The sequence below is a fragment of the Bombyx mandarina genome, chromosome 20 (assembly GCF_030267445.1).
Source record: "Bombyx mandarina strain Sakado chromosome 20, ASM3026744v2".
NCBI lineage: Eukaryota > Metazoa > Arthropoda > Insecta > Lepidoptera > Bombycidae > Bombyx > Bombyx mandarina.
This window is the reverse complement of record NC_143226.1, coordinates 10,988,317-11,010,595: the sequence shown is the minus strand read 5'-3', so window position 1 is coordinate 11,010,595 and position 22,279 is coordinate 10,988,317. Positions and strand designations below refer to the sequence as shown.

The following is a 22,279-nucleotide window of genomic DNA, read 5'->3' as shown; positions in this document are numbered from 1 at the left end:
TATGATTTTATTTCGTACGTAGACTATTTTTCTCTTTAGTTACAATGATAATTTTGTGGTGTAAATAATTATCAATAGTGCATTATAATAATTCGAGGCTTGAAAGGCCAACGTGACTAATCGACAATAACTGCTTTATACATAAATGATAGGCAATAACCATATTCGATGCGCAAAAAAAATATATTTCTAAGTCTATTAAAATAATTTCAATCCTACAGCTAGATTCGTTAAAATAGAATTTTTCAACTTTAAATTAGTCTACTGTAAAGTTTACGCATAGTCGCTTAGTCACGTTTGCCTTTCAAGCGTCGAATTATGTAAAGATAGTTTTTAACTTGATTAAATTTTGAAGTAATGAAAATGAATGCTGTCTAAATTCTAAAATCGTAAGAAAAACGAAAACCAAATTATGAAGATAAAAACCTTCCGGTGTTGGGGATGATTTTAAATGACAAGAAAAGGATGTACGTAACAGCCTGTGACGTCACAGCCATAGAGTGCGGGCGTGTCGGTACACTTAGCGTAATGCCGCCACTTTGCACCAACTCTTCCTTCATTAGTTCCTTTACATTTACATAGATAGACGATCCGTTGTTTTAACCTGTTACCAAAAACTACAGACATCATAGAGTGTCCACCACCACCTCCCACGTGGAGAGAGTAGGTCAAAGTCGCAACAGTATTGTAATACAGCTATCCCACTCTAAACACCGGAAGACGCCAATGCTTTGCAGCACAAATATAGGAACAATGGTGCTGATCATAAAAGTTGACAATGCCCTTTACAATAAAAAAGAAACCTTTTTTTTAAATCTTTTTCATGACATTTGTAGTTGTTCTTACAAAGAATATACTTTTTAATTATATATATTCGCATTGTTGCATATAAAATTATTAATGCAATCAAACGTAGTAGGTACTATTATTTAACTTTATTAAGATATAAATATTTGGGTTTTGGAAAATATTGTCATTAGGTGCATATTCCTATTTAACTATATTAGGATATAAGTATTTGGGTTTTGGAAAATATTTTGTTATTGTTTATAAGAGTGCATGAATATAACGTGGTTTGGTATTTTAATTTTAAATAAAACTTTGGGGATCTTCAGTGTAATAGAACTGCATGATAATACATGTTTTACTCGTTTAATTTTATATGTAAATCGTTAATTACTAATTAAAAGAGGTAATTTGTTAGCTACGGTTTTATTTTTACGTAATACATGATGAAATTTCATGGGCAATATCATATTCTGTTGTTTAATTAATCAGTGTGTGGGAAAGGAACAAGTTAGGCCTACATGTGAAGTTGTTTTGGATTATTTTAAATTCACATTACAATTATATAGCTGTCTCGCTTAATCTAAATAAATAATAATAATAATAAATAAATAAATATTTACTAACAATCACGCCACGTTAACTGGTCCCGTGGTAAGTTCGTAAAGAACTTGTGTTACAGGTACCAGATAACGGAAATAAATGTAAGATTTTTTATTATACACATACACATATTTAATATACATCCATAACCCTGGAAAAGACATTTATATTTATCATACAAATATCTTCCCTTGGCGGGATTCGAACCGAAATATTAAATAACCATTTAAAAACATGTATGTTTATTTAAATCTTTGTTTGTTGTTAATGGCACACTGATAAATAGTAAAATAAAAATATTTACAATATTTTCTTATTAAAATGAAATGTTTGGTAAATTAAAATTTACATTAATGAAAAAGAATCGATTCACATTGTCTTAAGCTATAAACGAGGTAGCGAGACAGATATTATAGTTCCAATTATCTATATAATAATATGTAAGATCTAACAATTGAACATATCGTTCTGATAAATGCACATTCAATGTGCATTACTAACTAATTTTGTTTCTTTTTTCGACTACCCTCCCCGATGTTTGGCGTCAGGAGTTTGACGAGGCAAGGAATAATTAATATTATAAGTGTTGGTTTTGTTGTGAAATTATTTCGTTTTGCATTTGTTCGTTCTAAGCTTCGCATGCATGTGATACGTGTCTGTTCGTGTCGTGATAGGTTTTCATGCAAGAGGACATAGATTCGAAAACAAGGGTTCAGTTTTTTAGTACACATATCTTATTCAGATTGTATTGTCTATGGGCTGCGATATCGGTGTACTCAATGCGAATTTTTTAACGATCTCGATCGCGTAAAAGTTAACTCAAACTTGTATCGAGTTAGAACAGCTTCCATATGTTTGCCGCTAGGGGCGCTGTTCCAACTCCATACAAGTTTAAGTTAACTTTTACGTGATCGAGAAGTTAAAAAACTCGCACTAAGCCCACAGTAACATCCGGGCTTGTCTGATCATATAAGGTCAACAAATCAATAATTAGCTGAAAATTGAATTATAATGTATTGTCTTAGCTCATTGAAATTGGCTTGAAATAGGATTTTTTGATTGCTTTGCCGCATAAATGAATGGGATCTCTGAAGTAGAATGCGCTAGAGAGCTCACATTTGAGATTCCATTGGAAATGATAATATGCTGTCAACTAAACGTGTGCTGAGCTTAGTTTTGTTTGTAGAAATGTGATGTTATAGTTTCAGGAGTAATAGTTACGAATGAATCTACTTTAACTTATAGGCTTTCTTTCTTTGATATTTACTGGTTTTTTTTTCTTTATTTTATCCATTTTTACTTTCTGTCGTTGAGTGTATTGCTTATTTATATTTGTTATACGTTTTGTGTTTGATACTAAACAAAAGAAGAAATAAGAAAAATAGGTACTGTTTCTTTTACGGTACATAAAAAAAAACACTAATAAGTTTTAACTCAATGAATCTGACATTGGTGTTATATTAAAATGGAAATAGTTTTTATTAAATTAAATATACTTTAAAATTATTTCTGAACTATTAAAAACTATACTGAGACCTTAGAACTTATATCTCAAGGTTGTAGATGTCTATGGGCTCTATTAATCACTTGACACCAGGTGGGCTGTGAGTTCGTCCACGCATCTAAGCAATAAAAAATTAAAAAAAATTTTTAGTAACCGAATATATAGTTCCAAAGTGTGCGATTGTCCTTTTAATGAACCGTATGTAAGGGTCACCAATTTTTCGAACAGGCAAGCCCAGGAGCTGACCGAGAGAACGTCGTCAGAGCAAGCCGCGGCCATCAAGCAGCCTCTGACGGAGGTCAACGCTCGCTGGTCGGCCTTGCTCCGCGGCATGGTGGAGCGCCAGCAGCAGCTGGAGAAGGCGCTGCTGAGACTCGGGCAGCTTCAGCACGCCCTACAGGAGCTCCTCGCGTGGATACAGAACACCACAGACACTTTGGACACGCTGAAACCGGTCAGTCAATATCGATTTGTTATTGGATTATTATATCGATTGTTGCTCTGTATCAATACTTTTTTTTATAGCATATACATATGAGGCCGTCAGCGCAAAAGTGGCCTAAGCTTACCATAATTATTATGGAGCAGTGAGCTTTAAGTTTTCATGAATTTGCATTTCAGTAGGCAAAAAAAACAATACGCGTAAAAATAATGTTTAGAAAGCCATCTGTTATCATCTGTGGATGAAACAATGGATAGGCCGGTTTTGCATCAAAATTTATTATATTTGAAATAAATTGCAATATACATAATTATGAAAAATTCTGGGTTAGGCCACTTTTGCACTGACGGCCTCATATATTCTTCCTCTTAGACGTTTCACTTTTGACACAGTGATCGTGATTGTTGTATACTGTTGGAGGCGTGATATATGATTTTACAATATCCCGCTATCTCTTAAAGAAATATGCAAATATTTTAAATTAATGAATCTAACATTCAGTTGTCACATGTTGTCTAAAAACACTTGACGGAGGCAGCATTAAAATAGTTTGGTTGTTTGGTCGCGTACAGGTGGCAGGCGACCCCCAGGTGCTGGAGGTGGAGCTGGCCAAGCTGAAGGTGCTGGTGAACGACATAGCGGCGCACCAGGCCAGCGTCGACACGCTCAACGACGCCGGCGCGCAGATCGTGCACCACGGTATGTGCCCGCCATGCGCCCGCCACGCGCCCGCCACGCGCCCGCCACGCGCCCGCACCCCTCGGCCATATAGCATCTACATACACTAAGCTAGATCACTCCTTATCTGCTAATTACATAATATCCTGAATGTTGTCGACATGTCACCCTGGAAGCATGCAGATTATAGCGTGGTCTTATGTCCATCGCATATGTTTTTTGTGTTACATAACCGGAAATAATAAAAGCATGCAGATTGTAGCGTCTTTTTATGTCCATCGTATATGCTTTTTGTGTTAAGCGAAAATAATTAATTTCATTAAACAAACACAAAGTTAACATTTCGTTTTGATCGTCAATCTAAGACGAAAACGATATGTGCAATTTACTCGATTAGAGTCATATTATATTTAGAGAGATCTTACCAATACCTTTTTATATCTGTTTTATAGTAAAACAATATACTTCTTTTTTGTGCAGGTACCGAAGAGGCGGGCGAGACGGCCGAAAAACTGGCAACACTAAACAAAAAATGGCGCGAATTACAACAAAAAGCAAGAGACAGACAAACTGAGCTAGAAGACGCGCTCAGAGAAGCACAGAGGTAAAATTATAAACGAAATAATAAACATTACAATATATTATATTACTTTTCACTATTCAAAAGTTTATTATGTTGAATTTGTGGTAATGGGCACGACTTATTACTACTTTTGCATAGATAACTTTAGGGGGAACTATTTCGTCATATAGTGATTGTAATTGTAATAAATCTCGAGTGAATAGAATATCGATTTTCATATTTATTATTTTAAACATAATTTGATGCATTTAAATTAAATTATTATAATAAATAATTTTAATTTAAAAAATTCCAGAACTGATAAATCTAATAAAAAAAAAAAAAACTTACCTATTATTGTATGTGGGACAAAAATTCAGTGCACTTATCATGATTGTTTATTTGCATAGTTTCAATGCGGAAATCGGTGACCTGCTGTCGTGGCTGTCCGAAGTGGACGGCGTCATCGCGGCCTCCAAGCCCGTCGGGGGGCTCCCGGAGACCGCCTCCGAGCAGCTGGAGAGGTTCATGGTGAGCAAAGGACATTCACTAACACACAGATACCGTACATCCACACGAGCGCCCAGCTCACCACAATGAACTCACAATATAAATTTACTAGCGGCACGCTCCGGCTCCGCTCGAGTCTTTAACAAAAATTTCAACGATGTTTAACGTTGTTTTATTTTTTTAAATAAAAGAACACTTACTGCGGCATAACTACAATAGTTTGACATATGCTATCGCGACACTTTTTGTAAATAATAATGTGTTCTACAAAGTCATAGTACATTATTTTATTCCATCATCAATAGTTTTCGCAGGGCACGCGATGTAAAGAATATTTTATGTAATTTTTTTACAGCTTGGGTCACATTATTAGAGTTTTAGTAAGGATCCCTAATTTTTTTCAAATAAGATTATAGCCTATGTCACTCGGGAATAGTGTAGCTTTCAAACAGTGAAAGAATTTTTCAAATCGGTTCAGTAATTTCGGAGCCTATTCAATACAATCAACAAACAAATCTTTCCTCCTCCTCTTTATAATATTAGTTAGTAAACGTAAAAAAAAAACCAAAAAAACATCAACTGTAAAATATATGAATAGTAAAGATTGTTATAAAACTTTACTGCCACAAGTGTGCTTAGTGCGAGTTTCTTAACATTCTCGATAGCGTAAAAGTTAGCTCATATTTGTATGGAATGGGATCGTTTGCGTACGTTTGCCGCTAGGGGCGCTGTTTCAACTGCATACCAATATGAGTTAACTTTTACGCTTTCGAGAACGTCAAAAAACTTGCACTAAGCACACAGCTTCACAAATCTCCAGTATTTCAGTGAACAGAATACCTTAGCCGGTTGCGACATTAATTACAAAGCCGGACGGACGGCCATTTAGACTTTATATTTTCAGGGACGAGGCATCACCTGTCACCACTATCCCCGATAGACATATCCCATTTATGCAGCATGAAGCTGGTGACGCTCTTGATGTTTCTACCTTTTTTTTTATGCTTAGATGGGTAGACGAGCTCACAGCTCACCTGGTGTTAAGTGGTTACTGGAGCCCATAGACATCTACAACGTAAATGGCGCCTCCCGCCTTGTGATATAAGTTCTAAGGTCTCAGTCATAGTTACAACGGCTGTCTCACCCTTTAAACCGAAACGCATTACTGCAACACGGCAGAAATAGGCAGGGTGGTGGTACCTACCCGTGCGGACTCCCAAGAGGTCCTACCGCCAGTAAAAGTTATTAATCTTCTTATTATTAATATTAATAAACGTACGTTTGGTTTTGTGTAGGAGGCCTATACCCGAAATGGTGTTCCAATGACATATGTTTTATATTTGTCACTTTTAAGAAAAACTTGCCTTTTGGTAAGATGTTGGAAATAAAAAAGGGCTATAAAAAAGTTTTAGTTTTTGTTGGGAGGGTTTTTTTTTATTTTATTTTTATTGCCCTTGTAGGCAGACGAGCCTACGGCCCACCTGATGTTGAGTGGTTACCGTCGTCCATGAACTTCAGCAATGCCAGGGGCAGAGCCAAGCCGCTGCCTACCGCTTAATATTTTTTTGTTGTTAATTACTGTCTACTAATGTGTCTATCTAAAAAAACTAGGAGGTGTACAGCGAAATAGAAGAGAACCGCCCCAAAGTCGAAGCCGTGCTGCAGCAGGGACAGGAGTACATCAAGCGGCAGGAGAAGCCCAACCCGACCTCGCAGCTCAACCACAGCCTGAAGACCTTGAAGTCTCGATGGGACAACGTCACTGCCAGGTCAATAACGAGCCTAACTGTCAAAATATAAGATCCCTTTTACTTAATTCCAAACCAATGTTTAATTTGAGAGTTTGATATTTATAAATTATTGTTTTATTTTGTTAAAAAAATTAAAGTATATTATTAATCGATAAAAGTGACAGCTTGGAAAATGACATTATTAAGGGTACTTACTTTTTTTATTACTTAGATGGTTGGATGAGCTCACAGCCCACCTGGTGTTAAATGGTTACTGGAGCCCATAGACGTCCACAACGTAAATACGCCACCCACCTTGAGATATAAGTTCTAAGGTCTCAAATATAGTTACAACGGCTGCCCCGCCCTACAAATCGAAACGCATTACTGCTTCACGGCAGAAATAGGAGGGGTGATGGTACCTACCCGTGCGGCCTCACGAGAGGTCCTACCACCAGTAAAAATTTGAATTTCAATTAGAATAAAGAAATAAAACTCATTGTAATAATAGCAGTATAGGTAAGACGACTACAATACTTAACCTGGTTATTAATTTACCATTACATACAAACAGAGCATCAGACAAGAAGATCAAGTTGGAGATAGCTCTGAAGGAGGCGACGGAGTTCCACGACGCGCTGCAGGCCTTCGTGGACTGGCTCACCGCCGCAGAGAAGACCCTCACCTCCGCCAAGCCGGTCTCCAGGGTCATGGAAACCTTGCTCAGTGAGTTGCCTCGCCGTAAATGGGCCGACCAGCTGACGGCTCATCTTCTACTCTCTCTCTCGCGCTCATTTATATATTCCTAGTGTAGGGGAATGATACCCCGCCCCGCTTAGCTTACTATGCATTTATAATAATGAGCAACAGACGTTACTTGACGTTAGTCAGTCAGTGGTCAACGTGCAGCGATCCACCGCGGTCGCTGACGCGAATGAACATGTACTTATATGTAGTGTTTTATTGACCACTCTGATGAGGTTTCCGGAGGAGAGCGCACAGTAAACCCTCAAAATCACCAATAAACCTCACACTAGTAAACAAAACAAAACCTATATATTCTAAGTTAGCGGACGGTTAGCGTGGTATGGACTTGTGATGCGTAGAAAGGAGATGCATGTGACTAGGAGATGTAAGGAAATGGTAGTGCAAGGTAGAGGGGGAAGAGGTCGACCGAAGAGCACATGGATGGAGTGTGTGATTGATGATATGAGAGAGAGAGGAGTGAGTGTTGAGCTAACGGCTGATAGAGGAGAATGGATTAGAAAAATCTGTGCCGACCCCCCCTAGTGGGATAAGGTGAAGAAAAAGATAGTACTTTAATGCCCATGTTATATAACTATATTGTGTTATTCTGCTATATGTGTGTATATATATCTCACGTTATGTCTTAATTTAGATACATTTAAACAAAACCTTATGAGTCGTAAAGACTTGTCAAATTATGCACATAGCTCAGAAACAACAAATGATTCCTAAACTCTCTATCCAGCCCAAATCGAAGAGCACAAGAGCTTCCAAAAGGAGGTGTCCACGCACCGGGAGACCATGCTCCAGTTGGACAAGAAGGGGACCCACCTCAAGTACTTCAGCCAGAAGCAGGACGTGATCCTCATTAAGAACTTGCTGGTCTCCGTGCAGCATCGCTGGGAGAGGGTCGTTTCCAAGTCTGCCGAAAGGACCAGGGCCCTCGACCATGGCTTCAAAGAGGCTAAGGAGTTCAGTGACATGTGGTAAGTTGAATCATTAAAGCACAACCTAAACCCATCTGCTATCTCTCAACTAAATTTGATGCGATGAATAAATGCACCTTTTAATTTTTGTACAGTAACTAAGACATAAACAATACGTTTATTTCTTAGTTATATTATAATTATCAAATTAATACATATTTTATAAAAATTATTATAAAAAAGTTAGCGCGTAAATTTTTTTATTTGCATCATAGACCGAGTGTGATAAGCAGTTTAGTCTTAGACTTTAATTTTGTTAATAGATAGGCATGAAGTTCCATCTGGTGTTAAGTGGGAGCCAACTCATAGACAGCAAAGTGAATGCGACAATATCGCTCCATTCACGAGTACATACAGCTTTTAATTTCATCACATGGCTTGGTGCTTCAGTACGGAGAAACAACTTAAAGCTAGTGCAAGTTACGTAATGTTTTCTTGTAATAACTTGATGATGGGACATGATCCTATCGAACCACAAGCGCGACCTCTAATATAGACTTTAATGCGCAGTGCTTTAAAGCTTATATTATTTGTTCAGGAACAACCTGATGAATTGGCTGAACGAGACCGAGGAGCAGCTGGACCAACTGAACTCGGAGGCGACGGTCAACGACCCCGATAAGATCAAACAGAGGTACGTATTAACTTCGAGGGTGCTTGAGAATCTTTAATCAATCTATCCAGGCCTGGGCAAATGGCAGACCGCGGGCCTTATCCGGCCCTCGGTAGAATTTTGTCTGGCCCGTGAAGCATTAAATATATTATTATTAAAAACACAAATATTAATTATTGTCTATACTAATATTATAAAGAGGAAAGATTTGTTTGTTTGTTTGTTTCGAATAGGCTCCGAAACTACTGGACCGATTTGAAAAATTCTTTTTCCATTAGAAGCCGACATTGTCCCTGATGAACATAGGCTACTTTTTAAAAAAAAAAATATTTTATTTTTTTGGTTTATGTGTGTTTTAATGTTTCCGAAGCGAAGCGAGGGCGGGTCGCTATCTAACATAAATTGGTGCATAAATTTTTTTTAGATCAAATATTATGCAATATTGATACACATTATCAGGGCCGGTGGGAGCCAAGATTTTCTCCCGGACAACCGCTCTTTTCAGTGCCTCCTAATCGAAAATATAATTATGATAATTGAACAATTACAGTATGTAGAATAGTCACACGATATAAAATTAGAAAAAAAACTGTTTGGCCCGAGGTCAAATTTTAATCTGCAATGTGGCCCGACTATCAAAATATTTGCCCACCCCTGATCTATACTAATATTTAAAAAGTGTTAATATTAGGTCAGGGAGTGAGTGAGTGACACAGGCTACCTTTTATCGTGAACATCTCATTCCCACGGGTAACTTCACTAACACTTTTTATTGCCCATGAGAGCGAATCGGCATGTAATAGATACCATCCAACGATGGTATCAGTCAAACTCACTTAAGATCTCGTCATTATTTTTTGCTTAAATACGCACGAAGACGAAACTGCAATAAAAAATAAACGATAAAGAAATTGTGAATTTGAACACAAATATTTATAGTTTTTTAATAATCTATGTCTATACTAATATATAAATCTACAGTGGTTTTTACGGATGTTCCGTTATAACTACTGAACCAGGCATCCGATTGACTTGAAACTTCGTATCCATGTAGCAAATACGTGTACTTAATGGATAGGCTAATATTTATATAAGTGTTGGACTCCTTAATAATAATGACAATACATAATAATGTTAATTTTAAAGGACCAGCGAAGCGGGCGAGTACGGCTAGTCATATATATATCTGTATATTTAGAATAGCTATAAAGGATTCAGAAGTGTAGGATGCGCCTTCCATCTAAGGGGATATCGTCAAACGCCTTTCTTTTAGGAAACTGTCAAACCTAAATTAAATGAGGATATAACAACAACAAAGCGGTAGGCAGCGGCTTGGCTCTGCCCCTGGCATTGCTTGAGTGCATCGGCGTCGGTAACCACTCACCATCAGGTGGGCCGTATGCTGGACTGCCTACAAGGGCAATAAAAAAAAGCGTGTACGGTCTTTATGAACGATCTTTGCATTAGGCAGAACACATATTCGTTTGTCACTAGGGAGTTTAAAAAAAAAACGAAGTAGATTAATCAACATCCTTCCACAGATTAAACAAACACCGCGAGTTCCAAAAGGCTCTGGCTTCTAAGCAGCCAGCCTATGACCTCACTATGAAGACCGGCAAGCAGCTCAAGGACAAGGCTCCCAAGGGCGACGAGAACACGTTGAAGACAATGATAACGGACATGAAGACGAAATGGACGACCGTGTGCTCTAAGGCTGTTGACAGGTGAATGCTTTGACTACGGTGTCTCTATAAATTTGTTTTTATTTCTGTCAATCTGTCAAAGTGCACAAGAATTCTTGGGTTCTTCCAAAAAGTCCAGTGTAAAAGTCTCTTTAAATGACCACCATTTTGCTTAGCCTTTATTTCATTCTATCTCATCACGTTTCATTTCATTTCCTCCAAATTGATTAAAGTTTCAACATAGTCAACTTTATCATATTTCGCTTTATAACATTTTTCATATTAATACAGTATATAAGACTTGGCTTAAAAGTCTCGTTACCAGGCCGTAAAACCTACAAAAAAAAGTAACCGATAGGATAAACTTCAAATAAAACATGAATGTGCCATTATAACTTATCTAATACAGTGTTAATGACTGCCTTATATTCTTCAATAACAAAAAAAAAACAATTTTTATTTCATTATACTGAGGCCTTCTTATTTTTGTTTAATAAAACTTACCAAGAGATGTAGTAAGTTCTTAGTTTAAAATCGCTCGTTTTGATGTCACATCTAATAAAGATCTGAAGAATAGTTTTCATATTATTATTTTTTGAACAGGCAACGGAAACTGGAAGAGGCGCTGCTGTACTCGGGACAGTTCAAAGACGCCATGTCGGCGCTGCTGGACTGGCTCAAGAAGCAACAGAAGCTTCTGGAAGGAGACGCTCCCGTCCACGGCGACCTGGACACCGTGATGGCGCTCATTGAGCAACATAAGGTAAATTAACACATTACAATACAATATGCGGTAGGCAGCGGCTTGGCTCTGCCCCTGGCATTGCTGAAGTCCATGGGCGACGGTAACCACTCACCATCAGGTGGGCCGTATGCTCGTCTGCCTACAAGGGCAATAAAAAAAAATCTCTAGAAGCGAGCTTATTTTTTTTTCTACCTATGCTGATAGCCTTGAGAGGCTATTTCAGCTTCTCCTTGACGTGTAGCTGAGCTCACGGGGCTCAAACCGGAGTGTTGCTAACACTGACCCTAGCAAGAGCAGTGCTTCGCAGAATCTACCACCGGATCGGAAACGCGATCCACTGAGGAGATCCGGCGAGAAACTCAATGGGCTGTTGTGTCTATGGGCTAATTCGCTTGTGGAGGCCTTCGTCGCAAGTAATCGAGCTTTAATGACGCCTATAAAATTTTTAAATTTAATACTAGAAGAACGTGTTTGTTGGTTCGTTTATACGTCCGCGCGTCTCTTATATTATTAATTTTGAGCTTTGTACAATTCAGCTTCATGTTAGTTCCGTCGACGTACGACAGATGGCGCACGAGTAGTTTAACAAAATTAGTGTGTTTTAAATATCCAGTAACGATCATAGAAAGGACCATGTATGTACTGGAAATATAAAAATGGTCTTAAAAATCGTAATAACACATTCTGAGTGATCGTGTCTTGTCGTAGCAATTCGAAGAGGACCTGCATTCGCGCGAGCAGCAGATGCAGTCCGTCACCAAGACCGGCCGGGACCTGGAGGCCACCGTGAGTACCAGCAGCAGGCTTTTTTTATTGCTTAGATGGATAGAGTACTGGAGCCCATAGACATCTATAATGTAAAAGCGCCACCCACCTTGAGATGTAAGCTCTAAGGTCTCAGTATAGTTACAACGGCTGCCCCGCCCTTCAAACCGAAACACATTACTGCTTCACGGCAGAAATAGGCAGGGCAGTGGTGCCTACCCGCGCGGACTCGCAAGAGGTCCTACTACCAGTAAAAACTTGTCTGACTGACTTGTCCCCGAGATCAATGATTGAGAACTTAGGTCCAATGTATTCCTAAGGAATTTTTGTAACGTCATATTGACAATCGATCATTTGAAGCGCTTGAGGGTAGTCCATAACGAATTCTTGGTTTTTATTGAATTAATGAAAATTTAAAAATCAATAAAAATAGTTAGTGCCTCAAAATTCATTAAACATGGACCATTTAATTTAATTCGTAAAACTAATTGTTTTGTGTGCTTAGCCTTAGTACTACCAAAACCACAACAATATATTAGTGTAGTATTTTCATCACGAGATCCCCTTGTTCTATGTTCATTTCGCGTTTACACAACCCTAATCAAATCTCGAACTACAAAATTACGAAAAGTGGAAAATTCTTAGTTTAATCCTTAAATATTGAATGCTTAATATACATATTTTTTTCTTCCAAATAACATTAAAACAAAATAACATTGTTTATACTTAGGTACCACTGGAAGACGCCGCCAACATCCGCCAACAAGGCAGCGAACTTAAGCAACTGTGGGACAGCGTACTCTCCCTCAGCGAAAGGAAAGCGCACAAGTTGGAGGGCGCACTCAAAGAGGTCACTATTTTAATTAAATAAAATTTTAGAAAAGAAAAACAGTATGCAATTCGAAACTTTCAAAAATTAAAATAAAATTATCATAAATGCTTAAGTATAAGTAAAATTTTGTGCTGGTGATATTCTTAACTTGACATATTATTCTAAATTAAAATTCATTACAAGAGATTTCATACACGGTAGTAATAAAAATCTTATATAATATATTATAATTATTCCTATCTCATTTTCTCCCACGTTAAATCTTATAATTTATGTGTCTGTCTCTTTTTAGTGTCGCTTTTTCGTTTCATCGACTTTCAAATTACAACGACGCTAAAGAAGTTTTCATTACAAATTCGTTACAATAATTCGTCCAGTATAAACTAAAATATCATGAAATTGTAAATAGTGATTTATGTACCACAATAAATAACATTGAAAAAAAAATCACGATTGGAATTTGTAGATATTAAAACGAATGAATGAGTTAATGAACGAATGAGTGAATGAACGAATGAATAAACAAAGTTAATTGAACCAGGCGGAAAAACTGCATCGCTCCGTGAACATGCTCCTGGAGTGGCTCTCGGACGCGGAGACCAAGCTTCGCTTCTCGGGCCAGCTCCCCGAAGGCGACGAGGAGACGCAGCAGCAGATACGGGACCACGAGCGCTTCGTGCGCGAACTCAACGAGAAGAAGCAGGACAAAGACGAAACTATCACGCTGGCTCAATCTATCCTGAGCAAGGCGCACACCGACGCCGTCACCGTCATCAAGCACTGGATCACCATCATACAGAGCCGCTGGGACGAGGTGAGCACCCGGACCCTCTCGACTCGTTCACGAACTCACACTCATACACACACGCACACACACACACACACACACACACACACACACACACACACACACACACACACACACACACACACGCACACACACGCACACGCACACGCACACGCACACGCACGCACACACGCACACGCACAATCCATTCTAAAACTGAAGAGCAAATCAAAACATTTGTTTTAGTGGAAACAAGATTTCCTGTATCCTCATAAACAGATGTTTATGTTTAGTAGCAGTGGGCACTTTATGACCCCCTGGGGGTTGGATCACTATTTATTTCATCTTGTCTATTAATATAGCAAAAAAACCCAACGGTCCTTTTGTGAAGTATAGGTGATTACTGATTCGTAGTTTCAATGCTATGTAGACTTTGAACTATGTCTCAAGAGAGCAGGCGGCATCCACGATATGATTTCCATAGGCTCGAATGACCACTTAACATTGAGTGAGTCGTCGACAAATAATAGGCAGTTAAAACATTAAAAACATAACGTTTGTATATTAGGTCAAAGTCCATCGCATGTGTCTCTGTTTGCAGATAGAACAACCAAAATTAGGTGCAATTAGCATGTAATATTAGACATCTTATTCTCTACCAGTAAATCATTAATATGCGACTGAGTATAATGTCTCAAAAGCAAAAATACTTTTAATTTGTCCCGTTATCAATCTTATCTGCACAAATCACCTTGATTTCGAATCAAATCAAGGAAGGACTGCATAAAGAATAAGATTAATAAAGATAAATAAAAAATTAAATAAGCCGTCACCAAGCCAATCTTATCGTGACAAAGATTGTAATTAAATGTAAATACGTTTCTAACTTCAGCCAAATTTACATAATGCGTATTGTGGTGGTTTATTTTTAATATTTTTGTGAAATAGTAGTTATTTTTTAAAAAAAAACATGAACGAGGAGAGACCTAAGCGACAGTTAGTGGCCACTGTGCTGCCGGTGTTGAGGCTATTCAATAAAGTCACACCAGGACAGGTAGATAGCGAAAATTCTAGCCATCGGATCTGAGTAAAATCAAATGACTGGTTGTTGATTAATAGAAATTGTTTGGCTTCTAAAATGGATTGGACATGTCGTCTTCTCGCATTAAAACTGTATAATCTCAAAACTTACTAATTTTACAGGAGAGTGTCTTAAAGGTTTAACATGTGATATTTTTAATATTAATCATCTTTTCAACATTTATTTTTTATTTTTTACCAGTTACCTTATCTGTCTTTTAAAGTAAGATAAAATTATGTATTAATTTTGTTAATAGTAGTCAAAACATAAGTAAACTAAAAAAAAAAACTAAAACTTAACTACGCTCTTTTGACAGTATTTATGAGAAAAATACTGGTGATACCAAATGATTCCGAATATTAACTCAATTTCGAGTATATTTGGAAATTGTACACTTTTAATGCGAAAAGACGATGTGATGCGTAGAGAGAAGATGCATGTGACTAGTAGATGTATGGAAATGCACCAAAGAAGACATGGACGATATGAGAGAGAGAGGAGTAAGTTGAAATGACGGCTAATAGAGGAGAATGGAATAGAAAAATTAGCTGTGCCGACCCCACCTAGTGGAATAAGTTGGAGAAAAAGAAGTTTGCTTCTAAAGTGTGCGCTATTAACAAATAATTAAGATGATATTTATAGTTTCACATTCAAGGAAAGCTTCTTAATATAAATATGGATATTTCATTTACCTCGGAAGGTTTACTTTTTACCGTTTGACGCTAATTGATGTTTTGTATTATTCGTTAGGTATGGCAATGGGCTATGCAGCGGGGCGGCAAGCTGGACGCGCACATGCAGAGCCTCAGAGACCTGGACCTCGTGCTCGAGGAGTTGCTGCAGTGGCTCACCGGACTCGAGAACAACTTGCTGTGTAAATATTGTTGTTACTATTTTAATTTTTTTTTAGTGCCCTTGTAAGCAGACGAGCATACGGCCCCCCTGATAGTGAGTGGTTACCGTCGTCCATGGACTTCAGCAATGCCAGGGGCAGAGCCAAGCCGCTGCCTACCGGAGTATCTACTATGTCTAATATGCTGTTACTACTTTGTATGAGTATATCCTTCGGTTCTCGCCAGTTGGGGACATAATTAGAAACTTTTGCGATTATCATCTCAAGCTTCGAATACTTCACAGCTCTCGTGGTCACAGATCGACCAAGGTGTTGTTGTAACGTAGACATTTTATCGCACAACCGTTAAAGTAATTTTAATTATGAATAATTCGTACTATGCGATCGTGGACGGATATAACAGTATTGAAGACGTGTGTTGGTAGCATCAGATATCACAGAACTAATCTACGAAAATCGAATCTCAAAACCATTTTTAAACCCCTACGTACCATCCCTAATTGCTTTAGTTATTTCGGTTTTCAATGGTTTATGGAACCAATTTTTATAGAACGCTAAAAGTCTACGAATAAAATGGCTGAAGTTTACATAGAGGCGGACATGATAAATTCCTAAAAAAAAAATTTTGTTTTGATTTAAACAGAGAAGCCACGGAACAGGTGCTAATTTTCTATGCACTTATGTAGCAAGAAAAGCCAGTTTTTCCCCTTCTCTAAATTACTTTTTTACTTTGCTTTGATACAGCAATGGAGACTGAGCCGCTGCCTGAATCCATAGAGCTTCTCGAGGGCTTGATAGAAGACCACAAAGAACTGATGGAGCACACTCAGAAGAGACAGAACGAAGTAGACCGCGTCTGCAAAGCGTACCAGGTAAGGGCGACCTTGGAGACAAACGGTTTCGGTGGTTTATTAGTTGAGTTTTAGTGAGCATAAGAATCGTCCAAGGATCAATAAAAAATTGATACTTTTTTTTAATACGCTTTTATTAGCTTCAGACGTATATATGTTAGTATGTAACGGAATCTTTGAACATGATTTTGACCCCCTTCAAAACGTCGGATTAACTCGAAATTTGTTATACTTATTAAAAAAAAATTATATTTTTAGTTGGATTTTCTATAAAAGCGTATTTTGTTAGTTTTTTAAACTATTATTTATTTGCGATATGTTTGAAAAAAAAAAATTTTTTTTTAATTGGCGTACAGATAGAAGAATTCACGATACTTTTCATGTTAAGTAGCAACCGAAACACATGGATATAACGATGTGGATACCGATATGTAAATCTCAATCGTATACTCATTACACAAATTAAATTTTTTGTGAAATTGATTTTTAATTACACGATGTTATTCCTTCACCGTGGAAGTCAATCGGGAACATTTGTTAAGTACGTATTTCATTACAAAAATTTGTACCTGCCTGCGGGATTCGAACCTTGGCACAGTCGCGTCGTCCGATATGCACCGGACGTCTTATCCTTCAGGCCACGACGACTTGGAATCAAATTTATGTAGCATCTAAGGCATAGACTTTGTGAGTGGTTTTTGTTGAATGGACCTAGCAACACCTTTCAATTTCGAGTGGTCGATATATACCTATGTAATGTACTTGCTACAACAACTTGTACTTTAAACTATAAAAACTTTTGTTATATATTTCGTAAATCTTTTATGTTATTCTTTTTTTTGCATAACTGGGTGGACGAGCTCACAGCCCTGGTGTTAAGTGGTCACTAGAACCCATAGACATCTATAACGTAAATGCCGCCAATCACTTTGAGATGTGAGTTCTAAGGTCTTAATATAGTCTATGGGCTCCTTTTTTCTTTTTTTTTTTCCTACCTAAGCTGATAGCCTTGAGAGGCTATTTCAGCGTAACCGTGGCTAGTAGGTGAGCTCACGGGGCTCAAACCTGATGACTCTGCTAACACGAACCCTAGCAAGAGCCGTGCTTCGCAGAATCTACCATCGGATCGGAAACGCGACCCACTGAGAAGATCCGGCGAGACACTCAGTGGGCTGGTGGGCTCCAGTAACCACTTAACACCAGGTGGGCTGTGAGCTCGTCCACCCATATAAGCAATAAAAAATATAAAAAATATTGTAAATCTTTTTTCATTTAAAGGTGAAGAGTCAGGTCCAAGGAAGAGAATCTACGCCAAGGAAGGTATCAGCGAAGAGCGCCACGAAAGGAACTCCTGGGTACGTACTGCTGCAACACCGAACTACCCGCATTTATTATTTCCATCATATATTTTCTTCACCAAACAAATGCATTATATGTTCGCTACCATCCGATGTTCAATAATGCTTTCGTATTGTCCTAAGTTTATGTCTATTTATAATTGAAGCCATCACAATACATAATATAATATATATTTTTATGCGGCAAACAGAATATAATATTTTTTTTGTGAAAGGCCCTTCCATTGGACCGGTAGTAACAAAAGTTTTTTTTTTTATATATCGCACTTACGGTGCTATAACATCACTTATGCAAATTATGTACTTTTCTAGGAGATGCGTTGAAAATTCAATATCCTAATACAATTGTATAGTTATTCTCGACTAAAGAAATAAAATTATAGTATTTAAATTACAACTTTAGACGTTATTATTAAAAGCAAACATCTCACTAATCTATACCTGTACTTATAAAAATGAATTGCTGTTCGTTAGTCTCGCTAAAACTCGAGAACGGCTGGACCGATTTGGCTAATTTTGGTCTTGAATTATTTGTGGAAGTCCAGAGAAGGTTTAAAAGGTAGATAAATCAAAATTCCTTTTGTTTGTTTTAAGTTTATTTTATATAAAAGCTTAGGTCTTTTATATATCAATTGAGGTACTACGAAGTCTGCCGGGTCGGCTAGTAACTAGTAAAAAATGTATTTTCTCAAACTCAGTTCAGTTTTAACAAGGATCTCATAAGTGACATTATAGCTCTGTATGTACGTGCGATATACTGTTTTGGTAGGTACAGTAGTTTGTATTGTTTTGCGCGTTGCTCATCATCCATGTTGTTTCATTGTACCGTGACGTCATCGCGCGCACGCCATCTCGTGACGTCATTGCATGTTGTTACCGCTTGGCTCGCGACAGGCGCGGCTCGCAGCACGACCTGCACCGGGACCGCTCGGTCTCGCCCGACTACTACGGATCTAGAAGATTCAGGTCTGTTTGCTATTGGAAAATGAATCTTAATGCGTACCTTATAGCGCCTTCATTCGTTTACGTGAAATTTGAATTTAAATCGAATTAAGTATTTCGTCACTTGAAAGACAAACGTGACTAAGTGACAATGCGTGAACTTTACAGTAGATTAATTTAAAGTTGAAATACCTGAAAACAAAATCTATTTTAACGAATCTAGCTGTAGGATTGATATTATTTTAATAGACCTAGAAATATATATTTTTTGCGCATCGAATGTGGTTATTGCCTATCATTTATGTACAAAGCAGTTATTGTCGCTTAGTCACGTTTGCCTTTCAAGCGTCGATTTGTATACAAAAAAAAAGAAACAACTGAAATAGTATTGTCTTTGTTTAACTAAATATATGAAATGTGAGATAGATATAAAGTTGTTGTTTGATTATTTTTTTTAAGTAGACGAATGAAGCTTTAAAACTAATTGTATTAATCCTTTGTAGGCAACACTAACTTGTGCCCATCAATACCTGCGCTTTAAATGTTAACGATATAAATAACAATTAACCGATTTGAGTTTTTTTTATAAAGAAAATAATTTATTTAAAATTAGTATATGTGAAAAAATATACACAAGAAACTATTTTTTTTTTAATTTTTAAACCTTTATAAATCGAATAGATTTAAAATTCTTCCAAATTATGTAATTAGTTCAATTTGACTTTGTTTTTTTTTAATCTTCTACTTTCTATGTACGTTGTGTGTTACATTAAGTTAGTGAAACTTTTCGTTATGATAGCTTCGTTTCGCTTTAACACATGTAAATGTTGCTTTTCTGTCTCGTTCCTATGTCACGCTTCACACGGGCAGGTCCAGACTACACTCGCGAAGTAGGAGAGGAAGGTTCGATGCCAACGTTCATGTTGTGTGTTCTTAGCTTTAGGGACCCGTATTTCGAAACTAGACTATTTACAATGTTGTAACGTTGTACAGTGTGCTCGGTGCGAGTTTTTTTAACGTTCTCGATAGCGTAAAAGTTAACTCAATTTTTTATGGAGTTGGAACGTTTGTCTATGTTTGCCGCTAGGGGCGCTGTTCCAATTCCATACAAATTTGAGATAACATCGTCTCGTTTTTACCATCGCACCGCCCGCCACCAGAGTAGAGTTTATCCATACTACCTGGAGCCACTACGTTTCCAGATATATTTTTTGCCACGTACCAACCCGCTTTGGAATGAGCTCCCCTCCACGGCGTTTCCCGAGCGCTATGGCATGTCCTTCTTCAAACGAGGCTTGTGGAGAGTAGTAAACGGTAGGCAGCGGCTCGGCTCTGCCTCTGGCATTGCTGACGTCCATTAGCAATGGTAACCACTCACCATCAGGTGGGTGTATGCTCAATTGCCTGTACGACAATAAAAAGAATAAAAAAAACTTTCACGTTATCGAGAACATTAAAAAACTCGCACTAAGCACGCAGTATTCGAAATGTTATTGGACGAACGTTAAAATGAATATATAGTTTTTTAACAATAAAGTATATATGATATTGTATGAGAAACTTGCTGAAACATAGTAGTGAAATAGTCGTAACGGTTTCTCAATACGGGTTCTGAGTAATTGAATAGTTTGCGATTTTGGATTTTGTGATAAGCACTACCCTGAGTAGCTTTTTTGCACTTTAGATTGATAGTTAAACTTTGTGAGTGTTGCTAGTAATTAAAAAAAAATGTACGTCACAATGTAATGATAAGAAAAGTTTTTTGCGATCTTTTCAATACAGTTCCTTATTTAAATATAAAAATAAAATACTTAAAATTTTACCAATTTTGAATATCAGTTTTCGAATTTCCCCCCTAAAATTCTCAAGAGTATCTCAAAGTTATTAATGTTCAAATAATTCGACCTATTTATAACAATTTGATACACTTTACAAACCTTTATTATAAATATATTAATTAGTAAAATCAACTACCTCTCCTTTTCACAATTCATTAATTGTACGTATGGATAGCATCGGGTTTGAATGTAATACTAGTATGGCATGGTAGAAATGAGTGTGGTAGAAATTCAACGCGATTCCGAGTCTGGTAATGTTTTTGTCGATTGCATGTTGCGTTTCTGCATGTTTTTTTTAAAACAACGGGCACAGTGGCGGCTGGTCAGGCACAGACTACTAACAGGTATTCAACTCTTTGTTCACGTTCGCGTGTCAGATTCGCACGACTAACAGGGCGAGTGCTGAAGACTAATCTGTACGGAGTGTGGTCTACTGATTTTTGGAATCTAAAATTTAAATAGACTGGCACTAATCAAGAAAAAAAAATTAAAAACAAAAAATTGAGAATTCGGATTGAATTCAAATACAGGCAACCCTCTTATAACACTGTAGATACGTTCGTACAAAGTCCCGTGTTGTGTGAAACCGTGTTGTATGAGACTAGAAGCCAGTACAAAAAGGAGGGTAATTTTTCTGAATGAAACATCTCAATTATATCTGTATGTTTTTTTTTGTACCTATTATATAAAAAATAAGCAGAAAATTTTCGGTTATTCCCATATATTGTGTGTTCATAGTGCTTAATGTAATTTTCTAAATAGTTTTAAACAAAAATCTCGTTATCTTGTTGTAGAAGTACCATATTGTAAGATGGTTTTTGGCATTTTTTCTTTTCATATTAGAGTGGAACCGTGTTGTAAAATACCGTGTTATAGGAGGATTACCTGTATTCTAATTTGATTTTCCATTGTTTCCAAAAAAACTGTTTGTTGTTTAAAGACATTTGTAACTCAATAATAATAGTAATGCTCAGAATGGCTGAAAATTTCAATAGATTTATCGAAGATCAGTAGTCCGCTAGTACGCCGCGCTTCTAACAGGACATGGTTCTCGTATGTAAGTCATTCGTTTGATTACAAATATGCGTGTGCTCTCATAGTCGTATCAGCCCTGGACGGGAGACGCCAGATCGGAACCTGCCCCACTACGGACCTCGATTCCCGCCGAAGGGAAGGTAAGTTTCGCTAATTTGTGTGCAAGAAACAGTGGAATTTAATCGTTTGGTCTGGCAATTCAAGTCAAGTATTACTTGGGTTACCAGATGAAAAATATTCGAAAATATTTTAATTCGAATTAAAGTCCACTGTTTTGTCGATTTTGGAAGTAGAGGTCTCTAGTCGATGTTTTAGTACTTAAACTTTAATTATGTTGCTTTCCTCACAT

At 37.4% G+C, this 22,279-nt stretch overlaps 1 protein-coding gene across 50 annotated transcripts in view; it reads left to right on the top strand.

Moving 5' to 3' along the window:
• shot (dystonin-like protein short stop) overlaps positions 1 to 22,279 on the top strand; it is a 249,701-nt gene that overhangs the window by 210,484 nt on the left and 16,938 nt on the right. For 23 of the 50 annotated variants that reach the window (XM_089736075.1, XM_089736073.1, XM_089736066.1 and 20 more), the window contains 20 exons: positions 1,938 to 1,949; positions 3,122 to 3,347; positions 3,908 to 4,034; positions 4,494 to 4,617; positions 4,986 to 5,106; positions 6,697 to 6,854; positions 7,390 to 7,541; positions 8,308 to 8,548; positions 9,087 to 9,182; positions 10,703 to 10,885; positions 11,447 to 11,606; positions 12,297 to 12,374; positions 13,084 to 13,203; positions 13,727 to 13,999; positions 15,804 to 15,927; positions 16,651 to 16,778; positions 18,036 to 18,112; positions 19,010 to 19,081; positions 19,928 to 19,960; positions 21,996 to 22,070. In XM_089736075.1, the coding sequence (XP_089592201.1) occupies positions 1,938 to 1,949; positions 3,122 to 3,347; positions 3,908 to 4,034; positions 4,494 to 4,617; positions 4,986 to 5,106; positions 6,697 to 6,854; positions 7,390 to 7,541; positions 8,308 to 8,548; positions 9,087 to 9,182; positions 10,703 to 10,885; positions 11,447 to 11,606; positions 12,297 to 12,374; positions 13,084 to 13,203; positions 13,727 to 13,999; positions 15,804 to 15,927; positions 16,651 to 16,778; positions 18,036 to 18,112; positions 19,010 to 19,081; positions 19,928 to 19,960; positions 21,996 to 22,070 (2,580 nt within the window). The remainder of the gene's footprint in view (positions 1 to 1,937; positions 1,950 to 3,121; positions 3,348 to 3,907; positions 4,035 to 4,493; positions 4,618 to 4,985; positions 5,107 to 6,696; positions 6,855 to 7,389; positions 7,542 to 8,307; positions 8,549 to 9,086; positions 9,183 to 10,702; positions 10,886 to 11,446; positions 11,607 to 12,296; positions 12,375 to 13,083; positions 13,204 to 13,726; positions 14,000 to 15,803; positions 15,928 to 16,650; positions 16,779 to 18,035; positions 18,113 to 19,009; positions 19,082 to 19,927; positions 19,961 to 21,995; positions 22,071 to 22,279) is intronic. The other 27 variants (XM_089736085.1, XM_089736063.1, XM_089736095.1 and 24 more) reach the window with 10 other exon arrangements.